This window comes from Grus americana, chromosome 12 (assembly GCF_028858705.1).
Source record: "Grus americana isolate bGruAme1 chromosome 12, bGruAme1.mat, whole genome shotgun sequence".
Lineage (NCBI taxonomy): Eukaryota > Metazoa > Chordata > Aves > Gruiformes > Gruidae > Grus > Grus americana.
The window spans coordinates 16504559-16519368 of record NC_072863.1 but is presented as its reverse complement, the minus strand read 5'-3'; the positions used below and the strand labels follow the sequence as shown (position 1 = coordinate 16519368).

At 45.5% G+C, this 14810-nt stretch overlaps 1 protein-coding gene across 3 annotated transcripts in view; it reads left to right on the top strand.

Moving 5' to 3' along the window:
• Positions 1–1725: 1725 nt before the first annotated feature.
• IL1RAPL2 (interleukin 1 receptor accessory protein like 2) overlaps positions 1726–14810 on the top strand; it is a 396885-nt gene continuing 383800 nt past the window's right edge. The window contains exons 1-2 of one of the 3 annotated variants that reach the window (XM_054840037.1): positions 1726–2018; positions 14516–14616. In XM_054840037.1, the coding sequence (XP_054696012.1) occupies positions 14535–14616 (82 nt within the window). In that variant the 5' untranslated portion in view covers positions 1726–2018; positions 14516–14534. Of the gene's footprint in view, positions 2019–2818; positions 2937–14513; positions 14617–14810 lie in introns of those variants that run through there. The other 2 variants (XM_054840038.1, XM_054840040.1) reach the window with 2 other exon arrangements.

Genomic DNA, 14810 nt, shown 5'->3' with positions numbered 1-14810 from the left:
GTGTCAGAGGTTATAAATTGCAGCAAAGGTATTAGCATCTTGGTGAAGAAGTCTATGTCACACAGAGAAGCAAGGTCTCCTGGCAACATATTGACTCTTTCTAATTAGTTAAAAGATTTATACAGACAGTAAAAATAGGCTAGTTTATTGGGTTTTGTCACATTCCTGCACTACAATAGTTTTGCTCATTTACTGTATGTAAGAATACCTTGTGTGTGTCTGAGCCCTCCCCACTGCCGGGACTGTGAAAAGTTGTTGCGTTTGGTTGTTCTTGGCCTCACCTTGCAGAACAAAGCATCCGTATGCTGTTCATCCCCAGCACCTCCTCAAGAAAAAAGAGGTTTTAAAGGATGGTTATGCTCAGAGAAATGACAAAAAATGCTGCTACTTTTGTTGTCCCTGTGTGACATCTAGTTCAGATTTGCTTTGTTTATAGGTAACAAGACAATGTTTATAATTGTCAGCTCTGCATACGTGATAAAGACCTGAAAGCCGAGCCGAGTCTTTTCTTGGCTTTGACATCAGTAATTGCAAAGATGCTGACACTGATGCGTAGCTGAGGTGGGCCATGTGTGACTGAGCAGAACCTGGCTCTTCTCAGCTGCTCTGGTCTGGGGGGAGGATGCTGAGGGGACACTAATGTCTATGGTGAGGGTCTCCCAAGGAAGATGTTTCCCTGCGAGTGGCTGGATGCTGCTTGCGTGTTTAGGTTATGAGCTTCTTGCCGCTGCGTTGTTTGGTGTTTGCAGCCTCGCAGGGGTCACGTGCAGGAGTGACGATCATGCACCATGACACAGCACAAGTCAGTCCAACCAATGGCACTGTAAAGTCATGTTGCTTACATGAGCGTGAAACGCACTTACAGAAATTTGGCCCGTGATTTTTCTGCAGGTATCGCAGTTGCCTAACAAAACAGGGTCCTCCTATGAATCTGAGCAAAATGCAGGAGTAGATTATATTCAGCATGCAGCTATTCTAAGATATTTAAAAGCGAATAAAAAGCAGCACAGGGAAACTAAAAATAACACTACCATGCTGTAGAAAGCATGGGTGTGCCACGTCAGAAGCAGAGTTAGGGAAGAGAAACTTAACCTGGTCCAGTTGAAGGCAGTCTGGTTAAATTGGTGCTAATGATGGTACAAAAATGTACGGTTTGAAAGCGGCTTCTCCTGGTTTAGTGCAAGTGTTGTAACCCCTGGGATGAGCTACACCTCCCTCCACTGAAATTAGGCTGATGCACGTTGTGCAGGCAGCTCGAGGCCAGAGCAGCGTTTGAGGGTTGTCAGAGGAGCGGGAGTTGGGGTTGTGCTCCAAGAGGTGCGTTCTGGCCCTAGCACGCTGGTACCGGCTCAGGGCTGGTTCAATGCTGCCTTTTGTGATCTGAGCCTTGCAAGACCAGGTTTGAACGTACCGACTCCTCCTTACACTTCCACAGCGCTTTGCTGACGCTCCCTCTGTTCCTCCCCGCGGGTCCGTGCTGGTGCCCACAGCCCCTTCCCCATCTGGGCTTTACGGGGCATTAGGGGCTTTGGGGGCGGCGTTTTGCTACCCCGGGGCCCGGTGCAGAGCGGGGCCGGCGGGGGCTGGAGGCGTAGCGCTCGCCGCCGGTGCGGGGCGGTGGGGAGGCCCCGGGGGCAGCGGGGCCGGGGCGGTAGACGGGCAGCGGCGTGGCGCGGCCGCCAGGGGGCGCTGCGGCGTCTCGCTGCGCGGGGCGGGCGGGCGCACCTGCCGCGTGCGGGGCCGTCGGCGCGGGGGGCAGCGCCGTCCCGCTCCGCTCCCTTCACCTCACGGCGGCTCCGCCGCCCGACCGCCCCGCCGTAAGTCGACGGGGGGCAGCGCCCGCTCATCCGCGGCGGCGAGAAGCCGCGCTCCGCGCAGACGGGCGGTCCGCGCCGCCCCCGCAACGGAACCGCCGGCCGCAGCTTCCACTCTCTCCGCGGCGGGGGCCCGTCTGCAGCCCGCCGGCCTCGGACGGGGCCGTGCCGGGATGGAGACCTAGAGGGGGAGCCGCCGAGGAGGTAAGCCCTGCCGCGCAGCGCTTCTCGCGGCAATTTCCTTTTTTAAAAAAATTAAATTCTTCCCTCACAAAAAAAAAAAAGTTCGGGTGTAACGAGTATCCCCTCGGTGCCGCCCCCGCCGTGCGCAGGACGGGGCTGAGGGGCGGCTGTTGCCGTGTCCCTCCCTCAGCCACGGCGGTATCGCGCGGAGCCGGGGCGGGCGGAGGGAGCCCGTGGGACCCGCTGCTGCCGGGGCGCTTCCCAAGGACTCCCGGCACGGAGGCCCCCGCAGCTCCGGCTCTCCGTCCCGGGCGGGCGGCCTCCCCCACGCCCTCCGGGGGCCGCCCCGCTGCCGTGCGGGTCGCGCTCCTCCCGCCGATCTCCTCAAAGAGCGGCTGCGTGGGGCTGGAGCCGTCCGTGTCGGCGCGGCGGCTTCGCTGTTCCCCCGGATCGCGCCCTGCAGCTGTGGAGGCGCCAAAAGAGTTTTCTCTCACGAAGGGAGGTCTTGGTTAGTATCGAGGAGCTCTCACTCAGCGCCGCGAACGCGCGTGGGTCTTCGTGGGAAAAGTTACTGCCGGGAATTTAAAGTAAAACCACGCCTAGGACTTGGTTTTTTGGGACGTTGCAGCTTGGTGGAGCCTGTTGAAAAGGTGCCGATTCTTTGGAGGCTTGGCTGCTCTGAGGTACCGCAATGGTGTCCTGAATGTTGGGTGACTCGGAAATCTCTAGGTGCCTCTGAAAGTTTTGTGGTAATAAGGCGTCTCAAGTTTTATTTGGGGTCTGTTGGAAACCTGCTAAAGGGCATGAAATCTCTCTCAAGCACTTGATTAAGCAGCTGCTTTTAAAGAGTTTGTCCATGGACTGCTGTTTCTGCTAAGATTCAAAGAATCTGAAGTTTCTGGTGGAAAATGCTGTAAGCTGCAGTTTCTCAAAGTTACGGTAAGGTTTGTGTGCTTTGGGCAACCTCTGCTCCTGTTGCGTTAACACCCAAACTTAGGCTTGTACCATGAGGAAAAACCCACCCTGGCAGGAACTGGCATGTTTTTGTGCTCCTCTGCAGTGTTTATACTTTCTTGGTTTTATCATGATTATTTTAAAAAATCATATTTTTAGAGCGTGTGTGTGGGTTTGTGGCTGTTACAATATTACCATCAGAGTGCATATAGTTTTGAGGTTTTCCAGAAAATTGTTAGAGGTCTGTGCAAGGCGAGGTGAGCTGCTGCCTACGCAGGAGCGGGGAAGGGTGATGGGGAAGGGCTGTTTCAGGGTGCCCAGGCATTGTGCAAGTGTGGTTGCATTCATGCCCAAGATAGGCACTCACCCCAAACGCTTGCTGTTGGTGCTTAAAAGGGGATGTTATTTCTTAGCAGGAATAAAACTGTGCCGCTGCCTGGTGGTCTGTGACACCTGCCAGATATCTCGGCTGTAAGAGCAGGTGACTGCCTGCCCTGCTTCTGTGTAGTGTGTGGGAAGGGGCTTTCCTCTGGAGGTAGTGGGCCAGTTTTGAGGAGGACACGGTGACTGAAAAGCTTTGCTCATGCCAGACCTGAGGCAGGAGGTAAGTCTGGGGAGGAAGCTGTCTGACAGTAAGTCAAGTTCTTGCTTTGCAATAGATAAGGGGCTGATGAGGAGACAGAGGGACAGGCTGGGATTTGGGGGTTTGGGCTCCGTAAGCCAGTGGGTTGTAATGCACACACAACAAACACGAGAAGTGAAGAATTCTGGCAATTCACCAAGGCACAGGCAGTGCGCTTCAGGATTTGGCAAGTCTGTGGTTAAGCAGGGGTTGTAACTGGTCATGTGCAGGATGGCTTTCCAAGAAATTCCTAAGGATCGCATCCTTCTGCGGGTGTTTGTGCATAGGAGACCTCTTGCAGTGGGAGGACAGGGGCATGCTCTGACCTCCCTGCAGAGTGCTTGTGTTGCTAGGCAGCAGCTTGCACCTCCAGCACGCTCCAGATCCGAGTCTGCGAGGGGAGACCTTCCTTCCCTGAATTAAAGCTTTCTAGCCAGTGACCAAGGATGTTGGAAAGCATGTATCCTGTGTGCATGGGTGTGCATGCACTTCTGGCCTGCTCCTGGGTACCAGGGAGGTTGCTTAGTTGGGAACGTGCAGGAATGTTAGCTTATGTTAGACTTCCTTATACTCACCTCCCTGCTTGGGCTGCAAGTGAGCACAGGCGAGAGAGAGATGAATCTTTGGTTTTTCCATTTGTAAGGCTCAAGAGTTCTCTGCAGACCGCCCTTTTACTTTCACAGTACCTGGAAGCTCATAGGAGGTTTGTCTTCAGATTGTTTGGTGATTGATGCTTTAGCAGGAAAACAAGGGGGAGTGAGAAGGGAGGGAGATTTGCTTGCACAAGAGGTAAGAAAAAAGGCCAGGTGTGCCACATTAATGCACTTAGCCAACTTTAGTCAATTTTAGTGGATGTCACACAATTGCTGGAGCCCCTGTGCATATGTGGCATCCGCCAGCTTTGTCAGAACTGCGTTGTATCTTGCGGAGCGATGGAAAGCCTTTTAATCTCCAGGGCTGCCAGTCTAAGTGGCTGCACTTTGAAGCAGTGCAGTAGCCGAAGCTGTTGGAAACCAGTGTCAGGGGGGCTGGCCACTCTCCAAAGAGAAGTCAGATCAAAGCAGAGCCTGAGAGGGTTAGGAAGGATTCATAGGCTGTCAGGGAGAAGGTGAGCTCAGCAGAAGGACTGTTCTCGTGGCACAGATCACTTCTGATCAGGCAGGGACCAGCAGTGTGAGAGAGGGAGGAGCAGGTTTCCTGGTTTGATGGAGGCTGGAGGCCTGGGCCTCAGGAGAAGCTGGACTTTGCAGCCTTAAGCCTAGAGGAGGCTGCAGAGGAGTAAGGAAGCAGGGCCAGGTAGGAGCATGCTTGCTGGGCTTAGGATGTCATGGGTGTTGTACCTTGCCACCGTACGGTAAGCTCGAGCCATGGAGGCTTTAAGAGTCTGTGTGTCTGGAGGTGTAGGGCAGCTGCTGGCTTCAGTTCTCCTCAGAAGTAATGGGCAGCTTGTGTATGGAGGCAGTGTGTGTGAGAAGCCTAGCGGAGATGCAAGTAGGCTGCTGGAGAGCAAGGGGGAGGAAATGGTGGCAACATGTAAGGCCTGTACCCCTTGGGATGCTCTTGGACATGATAGGAGCATCCAGGTGAGGCTCTCTGGCTGGGAGTGGTCTGTAAAGGGATTGGTTTGTTTGCATAGGCAGAGTAATTTGTTCCCTGACTGTCCGCAGCTGTTTCCTGGGGAGAGAAGGGTGCATGTTACAGCTATCCAGTTAAAGCTACAGAGAACAGTGGCTGCTATGTGGCACTTGGAAGAGAGAGGTTGTTTGGCTCAAATTTTGTATGTCCTGGGTTGAGATGCCCTTGTGGCACTGGAGGTGGAGGAAGAGTTCCAAGGAGCATGTCTGTGCCCTGTGCAGCCAGTCATTGCTGCTGGCTGAGGCAGGAAGCTGCCAGGGAGGGCTGGGGCTGGTGGTGTTGACTTGTGCATCTGAGGGAAGGGGCTGAGAATTTGTACTCGCAGTAAGAAGTACAAATAAAGCATTTATAATGTATGGACTTTTCCTGCTCTCCAAAACATTCGGGCTCTGAGTAATCTCTCACTTCAAACTGAGACTCAAGCTGAAAATATCAAGGGATGCTAAATCGTGAACAACTATTAAACAGCCTTAAAAGGCTGTATGGGAAACAGTGTCTGCTCTCTGTTTCTAAGCCTTCCTCAAACAATGTGAGTCTGAGCTATTTATCAGGAGGTCTTTAGTGCTGGAAAGGGAAGCGAACATTTAAAGTGTACCGCAAAATAGAGAGTCACTTTAAGAGGCCATTTGCTTTTCAGGTTATCCAACTAAATATAAATCTTCCTTTAAACAGCCTTGAAAAGAAGACAAAGGGAAGAGATCTTGCCCTTGCTGAAAGTAATGAGAATCTTTTTGCTAGCTTTGATGGTCAGGGTTTCCTCATCTGGTACTTGACCTAGGTAAAGCCCCCCTTGGAATCAGTGGAGGACAGAGGGTTGTGTTATGTTCAGTGACAAAGCTGGTGGGAGAGAGACTGTGTTAGAAACTTCTGCAGGGGCTATTTGGCTAATCCTTTCCTTTCCAGCCCCTTTCCATCCCAAAAGCACTAGAGGAAGAGAGTTCCTTTCACCCCTCTTCCCACTGCTTTATGTAACAGTTAAATGAACAAGGATGTATATTTGGCAGAGCAATAAGATAGCACATAAAAGGCACATAAAATACATATTTTAGTTTGATTTTGGCCTACATCAGAGCAAAACATTTTTTTTTAATAAGATTTCCACAAAATATCTGGATGTAATGTTCTATAAGCAGTTTCTTGTGATTCTCAAATTCTGGGAGATTTGTTTGTTTGCTTAATTAAATTCTTATTTTCACCCAGACAAATCTGGCAAAATACATATACGTAAAGGCTACCCTTTGGTTATGTAAGGGGAAAAAAAATCTTGGCAAGAACATGTTTATCACTTTAACGTACTATGAGATGGTGCTGAATACAGTGAAAGCAACTTGCCTTTGCTGACAGCAGAGCAAAGTGCCCTGTCTCGCTTCTCTGGAACTGTGTTTTCTAAGTGGAAAACTGTGGAAGAGTGTTTCATAAGAAGCGTAACAGCTGGTATGTCATCTTTTTCTGTTAATTCTGTCGTCTTTGAGCATTATATATTAGTTAGGGAAGCACGTGGCCTTGAATGAGATCAAGGAATGAAATTCTAAGCACACTGCATGCAGAGTTGTGTTCTCTCGGTGCTTGTTTCATTAATGTGCAGGAGTGAATGTGGACCAGGTTTGCCATGAATAATGCAAATATTGTTATTGTGTAAATATTGCAGAGGTATGAATGTATATAGGAGCAGATATAAAGTCAATACGGCTGACACTTGTAACAACTGCAGTCCATCTTCTACGTGGTCCTGAAAAGAGGACTGTTTTAAGACGCTGTAAAAGCAGTTTCTCTATAAAAGCAAGGAATGTTTCAGCATGCAGATGGCAGCCCAGTCTAAAATCTAGTTCTGTTTTGTGCTGAGCACCTCTGTAATGAGCCTTGAGGAACACAAGGGGAACGAGAGAAGCAGTGGGGGGGGAAGTGCAGGGATATACTATCTTTCAGGATTGAGACCTCTCTTTGAACTAACTGTCTCTCCATTTTTAATAGCTTTTCTACAAAAGCTGCTTGGGGAACAAGGTTGGTATCAGTATGAAAGAAGCAAAGCATCTAATCTTTTGGCTTAATAATGCTCTTGCGTAGGCTGCTGCGAATTGGACAGGCTTCCTTATTGATGTAAGAACCGTGAGTGAGTTTTGAAATTGGTGTGGGTGAGAATGGACTTTTCTCATCTCTTTTAATCTGAAATTTCTCCTTTTGTGGTTGAGGCTCTGTAGAGGAGACCTGTGATCGCTGGCAAGACCATCTAAAGCACTTGGGAGGAAAAGGCCATGACCTGAGTGGTGGTGTTTGCTTTGGGTGTCAGCAACTGAAGAGCCAGAGTCAGGTGAAGCCATGGGTTTTTTGGAATTTACAAGGGTTTATCAGTGACTCTGAAGCCTAAGAGTTCTCATTGGCAACTTGCTTTTTTATTTCCTCCCGAGAGAGCTGAAAAGCAGGGTTCAGAGTCCTTTTTTGCCAAGCAGAGCTTCTCCACAGCCCAGGGCAGGCTGGCTGGGCTGGTTCTGAGAGAGTAGCCTCCAAGTTCATCTGAGCCCAGAAGAAGCCTGTCCTCCTGGGACAGTGCCCAGCAGCTGTCTTGGCGTTGGGAAGCATACGTGGTCATCTGTGGCTGGGCTCCTCTTTCCCCTCGAGTGGCTGTGATTACTGCTGTGGCTTACTCTGCTTTGGGAACTGCCTTGCTGTAACTGTGTCAGCTCTAGGACTTAGGCTGATTTAAGCTGATTCTTAAAATCACTCCCCTTTCCCTAGTACTACTGTACATGTTCAGCTTTCCAAGTGTAGACCGTTTTCACATTTTCTTCTCTCCCTCAGCCGGGTTTTCTGTTATCTTTTAAGTACTTCTGCAAAGTGGTAGGAGGCTAAGCCCCACTCTGTAAACCTAAACTCCCTGGGTCTGGCAGCCTTACATTGCCTACGGTACTTCACGTTGCCTGAAATACTGTATTGATTAAACCACAATCTGCAGAAGTAAATATATGTAGAATATTAATAGCTCCTACTCTAGGGGAAAAAAAGGCTATAAATTAATAGATCCATTATGTTGACCTCATAAACCGTGAGGGCTTGAAATACAGCTGTAATCCTCCTCCCACTACATGTATTTCACTTTGAATGTCTATAAAAGGCCTGGACTGCTCAAATTTAAAAGCTGTGATACTAGACAAGCATATCCATATATCCTGGCATGTATAGTTAGAATATTACAAAGTTAAGGCTTGAACAATAGTTCTCTGTAGAATCCAGGGTAGTGCTGAATCAGTACATCATTGATGGTGCAGCTGGGCATGAGCCTTAAAAAATAATAGGTAACTTTCCAGATCCTTTGTTGTTCTTGTTGTTCCTCCTTACAGTTGTTTTCTGCATTTTCAAATGCAGGGGTTGCTGCAATAAGGGAGGAGTAGGATTCATGGATTTAAAATCCAGTTTGAAGATATAATGAACTTGAATTCTGTGTGAGTGAGTTGCTTAGGGAATCGAGGTCAGTGTGTGGTGTGAGCTGATAGTACTCAATCTGCTAATCAGTGCCGACTAGTTCTACTTCTTTTGGTTCATGAATCTGTTAAGATGGGCTGCTCAGTTTTTTTGTCGAATTTTCTTAGTAGAGATTTAGAGGAGTGTCTATATTTGAGTAGTGATGAATATCTATAGAATTATAGATATTCTATAATATCTGTAGAATTTTGATTCTATAGATATTGGAATCTTTATCTGTATTTGGAATATTTCAGGGGATTTTTCCATTTCTGACTCATACTGCCCTGTCAGCGAGTAGGCTGGGAGGGGACGCAGTCAGGACAGCTGACCCAAACTGGCCAAAGGGATATTCCATACCATGTGGTGTCATGCTCAGTATATAACTTGGGGGAAGCTGTTTGGGGTTTTAGACCACAGCTCGGGAACTAGCTGGGCATTGGTGGTCTGCGGGTGGCGAGCAATTGTGCTGTGCATCACATGTTTTGTATATTCTTTTATTATTATTATTATTATCTTCCTTTTCTGTCATATTAAACTGTCTTTATCTCAGTCCGTGAGTTTTACTTTTTTTTTCCCCCAATTCTCTCTCCCATCCCACTGGTGAGGGGTGGGAGGGAATGAGTTGTGTGGTTGTTTTAGCTGCCTACCGGGTTAAACCATGACAAGGGCAAAACAGCAGTTTGCTCATAGTGTTCAGTCTGCCACTTTAACATGACTAAAATTATTTCTGCTCTTTGCAGCCAGAAATGTTAGTGGGAGAAGTTATTGTGTGGAGGCCATCCACTGTGGTTCGGATTTTTTTTTTTAATTTTTTTTTTTTTTTTTTGTGCTTTACACTGAAGGCCATTTTCTTGTTTCAGTGTTATACTGTAAGGTACTTTTTGAAGCTTTAAGATGCTGCTCTTGGTATCTTCTGTGGTTGCCATTTGGAAGATATTTAACTTTTTAATGGAAGCATTACAGTCTTTCAAGAAAAACCTCAATATTAACGCCTAAGAGAGTGGTGCTATTTGTTTCTTCTGAAATAACTGATAAGATTCTGAGTTTACCCCTTTCATATCACAAAAGATCTGTGAGTTTTACTGTTTGTTCCTTTTCTTTTGCATCCAGACATGCAGCCTTCGGAAGAATCATTACAGATTGCTGTCGTGACCTTGTCAGGTGCTCTGTGTATTTAGTTGTCATTCCCTTTGCTTCCTAAGGACAATATCTTGGTCTTGTATTGCTATCATGCAGCTGATACACTGTTGAGCCAGTAATAATCACAGACATTTTAGAGGTTGTCTCATTGTTGCTGGTTACTTTCAGTTCGCACAACACAAGCACTGCCAGGTTCCCTCTGTGGTTACTTCAGTATAAAATTTCTTGTAGAATTTGAGCTGAACAAGGAGAATTAGCAAGTTCTGAATTTGAGCCCAATGGAGGCTCAAATCCAGCAAGACAAATGCCAAATGCACATGCCTTGTAGAATTAATATTCATTGTGTATTTAGACAATGTAACTAGCTGGTTATGATGGTGAAGATGCACAGTGAATTAGGCAAAATGAAATATTCTTTGATGATCATTGAGCAACAGAGTGAAGAACACTGCATGACCCATATCAAGCAGAGCTGAAGATACATTATTTGAACTAGCATGCCTCTCTGATCTTAAATATTTTTTTGCTTGTGTTTGAGGTATCAACAAAAAGGGACTGGTGCCCATTGTGGATTGCTTCCATGCAGCATATTATATAGACTGAAAATCTTTCAGTAATAAACAGCTCAAAAAGGTGTTTGGCAAAAGAAGAGAAGACCTGAGGGAGAGTTCATATTCAAATTCAAAACCTTAAGAAGTGGAGTGGGGAAATGGTTTGAAAAGAAATGAACAGAAGTCACCATCTAGCATGCTGTAAAGACAACGAAAGAATTACTGTTGCCATTTCATCCTTTGTACGTGGAGTGAAAACTGTAATTTATTTCTGTGAGACTTCTGAGCAACAAAACCTGACAACTGGAAACCACTAAAGAGGTGGGCTGCTGTTTTTAATGAGCACCTTCTGCATCGCAGCTTCTGTGGAGAAAGCAGAACCTACAGAGCCTCACGGTGTGTCAGCAAATCTCAGTCTGTGCGCAGACGTGTGCCTGAGTTCACACATGCACCACTTTTCTTGCTTTCTCTTAAAAAGGAACACTGTATAAACAAAGCTTGTGGTAGAAATTACAGCAAACCTAAATTATATTTAAAGCAGGAACGTGGGAATTGCAGTGCTGGGTTTTGTGCCGAATATTAATGCTCCAGTTTCCCTCTTGTTTCTAAGCACTTTCTTCTAACCTTGTCACTTGAAATTCTCTTGAATCTGGGGAGCTATGCGAACTGAAGTGGGTGCTAGAAGGACAGCAAGCATTACATGAAGAAAATGGAACACGATTTCCCAAGCCCTGTTTTCTGAGGACTCAGAAGAAAGAACTAAGTTTGTCAAGATAGGTGAAGGGCATTAGACAGCATATGGGAATCAGGGTTTCTGTTAGAAGAACAGAATTTGTGCTGCATCACAGCCTGGTCCCCTTGTAGTTGCTGGGTGCTTGCAGCAGACTGGGAAAGCTGCCTGAAGATCTGTAGCATCAAATAGTATGAAGAGGGAAGGGATGGCCTCGTTAGCAGTGGAATGATTGAAAATAAAGTTGTCACACCTTGCTTCTCCGACATTTCTCCCTCTGATGGTAGCAACCTCCCTTTACTTATCTCGATACAAATGCAACCTGGCACATCACAAGAAGGGCTGGATTAACTTGTTTAGCGATTATTTCAACCTTCTCAACAAACACTTTATTCTGTCTCTCTCTTCCCTCCTCTCGATGATCTTGGGCAAGTTAGCTGTAATTGGTATTTCTATATCCTTATTAAGACAGATGTCTTCTTCACTCTTCTGGGAATGGTCCTAAACTTGGTCGCCCTCTTGAGAGGGTGTATCCAGTAGAGTACTATGTTCTTGTTAAAGCTGTGAGGCCCTACTTACAGCTGCTTGGAGTTGACAGCATCACAGTAAGCATCTCCTCAGGGAAATGCTGCTCAGTGCCTGTGAGGGGAAAGTTTGTCAAATGACAGAATCAGCGCTGCTTGGAGGAAAAGGCCTCAATTATAGAAAAATGGCATTAAATGTTAACTGGTTTATCCCATCTCATATCTCTTCAGGCTTATTCATGTTCTTCATCTGACCACGGATATTCTCCCACTCATTTATTTCCAGAAGTGCTAGTAGGTCTAGCACAGGATTGTCTTGAGTCTCTAGTCCATCCCACTGCCTGCTAGGTGAGTGAATGGCCCAGAGGAGGGAGCTGTAAGACTGGTTCCACTGGAAGACATGGTGGGAGTCTTTGCAGACTCAGCCCCAGAAATCTCCTTCTGAGCAAATTTCGTGACTTTTCTCTGGACACATACAACCTTCCCTCTTCTGGCTGCTTGGCGTTCTTCTGGAGGAAATAAGTCTTATACTGTACCTTGCATTCTTTGTGAAATTGTATGTTTAAAAAGAGTTATCTATGATATGGCAGTTTGAACAGCCTTGTTGTCTATAGCAGTCTGCTGTCTCAGGACAGTAACTGGCTGACCCACTGGTCACGCTGGTGTGAGTGATCCTACCTTCTTCCAGTTGGATGTCTAAGATGATGAAGATGACACCTCAAACTCTGATGTGTATTTTCATGCCAGCTTCAGTGGGGTTGTGTCAAATGTGACAAGCTGAGGCTCTGGGCTAGGCTGTGAATGACTGGGTAGGGGAGTAGTTTCTTGCCCTTTTCCTGCTGTATTTTCCTGATTTTTGCAGGTACAGAGACTGCCTGCCTTGGGGAGGCCAGGGCTTCAAAAAGCAAAGCTCCTATCAATGCTGACAGAACCAAGAATTTTCCCCTATCTCTAGCATGAATGTTGGCTGGCAGAACTTGCTTTGAATTTTTAAGTGTATTTAATGCAGCGTAGCGCGTTTGGGGTGGGGATGGAGGGACCCACATGAAAAAAGACCTAGGAGTTACATACCTCAGCTGTAATAACTGAAGGGAGGGAAGTGGAGAAAGTAATTTGCAAAGCTACACTTGAAAATCACTCCAGCGTAACATCATCATTACAATTATCTGTCAAAAGATTTAGTTCAATTACTTTTTTTAAGCTCTCTTGTCAAGATGGCCTTGCTTGTTTCAGGATTTTGGTACTCCGAGGAGAGGTTAAGGGAGAATGAATACTAATTCTGCTATTAACCACTGTCAGACAGCCTTCAGCACGTATTATTCCTTGAAAACCCCTTTAGTGTTGTTACTGTGGGGAATCAATAGGCATAAAGTGCCAACGGGAACATAGAATTCAGGGGGGAAAAAAAATCCACTGTCCTTTTATAGCTCGCAGTACGGTAAGGTGAGAGGGGGAAAACTTCAGTTGTAAGTGGTAATTTTGAAATAATTGAATAGCAGCATAATTGCCATTGTGTAAAAGATTATACATGGTTCCTTACATTTTCTTCACACAACAGTAGGCTGGTAGTAAAATTGCAAGGGAAGAATACTTGATGTAATAAACTCAAATTAAACTGAATAATTTTCAGTGAAGTGCAGGACATTACACCCTCTTGTGGGTTTATCATGTTGAGCAACTGTTCAGAGCTGCAGGGGTCTGGGCTGGTCCCAAAGTTTGAGGGTGCCTCAGAGCGAGCTGGGCAGGCGGATGTGGTACAGCATTTAAGAAGTGATTCTGTTTTGTTGGTCTTTGTTTTGACTACTAATGCAGGTAGTTTTGTGGATTTTTGTTTAAAAGAAACTGCTATAAAATGTTTGCTGAATCTTTTGACGCAAATAATAATTTTATACTGATTTAGATGACTGCCCTCTTTATCTGAGAATAAGGGTCCTGATCAAAAGTCTGTATCTGATATGGAGATAGATTCCTGGAGTCTAAATATATCAAGCCACTTAAAGGGCTGTGACTTCAAGCTAAGCATATATTTGAGGACTCTAGCTTATAATTAATCATCTCTCTTTTCCATTTAGATATATATATATAGAGAGAGAGATATGGACTTTGCTAAATTCAAGTTCGTTCTACCTGTTTTCAAGTACAGATAAAGAGCCTCGGTCCGCTCTTGCTATGTTTTCTTGAATGACCTTGTACTTGTAAATCAAAACAGATTTAGTTCCAGTAAGTATATAAAATAAAAAATACAATTTTAAACATTATTTCTTTTTTAAATTTATGTAATGTAAAGTTCACAGGAGAGGCTACTTTTATCTTTTTAGTAAGAATCCCGAGACCTGTATTCATTGATTTCTGAATTTCGTTCACCTGCCTTTACCTTATTTTATAGGAGAAATCTCTGGAACAGCATTAATTAATTGTAGGAGCTTTTACAAGATGACCAGTGGGAAAATAAGATTGCTAAGAGGAATTGCATGAATAACCTATTCTTTATCTTTTCCTGAAAAATGTGAAGTGTTTTTTTGTCAAACGTGTGGCCTGTTTGTATGAGACAAAACTAATCATGACCATCAGGGTCTTCCCCTTAAATCATGTACAAAAATCTGCCAGATTAGACCCATACTATTTCAAATAAACAGTTAAGTCTTGTGGGTTTTTTAAGCAAAATGGTATTTTCAAAGTGTCATTTAAAAAAAACCCAGCCCTTTTGTGTGATAGAGATAAATTATTCATAGACAGTTACTTTGAACCATTATGTTTTCCTACCTCTGCATAAAAATAAACCCAGAAGTCACTAGATTAAGCCATTGCCCTGTAACCGTTCTTTGAGAAATGTTTAACTATAGCTGCTGCTTTGTTGTAGTGAAGAGCTGTGATTCAAACTTCATACTATGTTTGCATTTCAGCTGTCACAGAAAGTGAAAGATGAAGCCTCTTGTTCTCTTGGTTCTTGTGATCTGTACTGTAGTCAGCATGAATTTGAAGCTCGTGTCAAAGAGAAATTCTGGTAAGTCACAGAAAAATATTTTTACTTTTGAATCTGGACCTAGTGCTCATGCAATCAAGCATTTTAGATGGCTGCTTTTTGTTTTGCATTTATACTTCTTGTTTTCTTCTGGAAAAAAAAAAAAAAAAAGGTCGTAACCAATATGGTTTGCTTACCAGATGTTACAGGATGATTTTTCTCACTATAACGTTCTG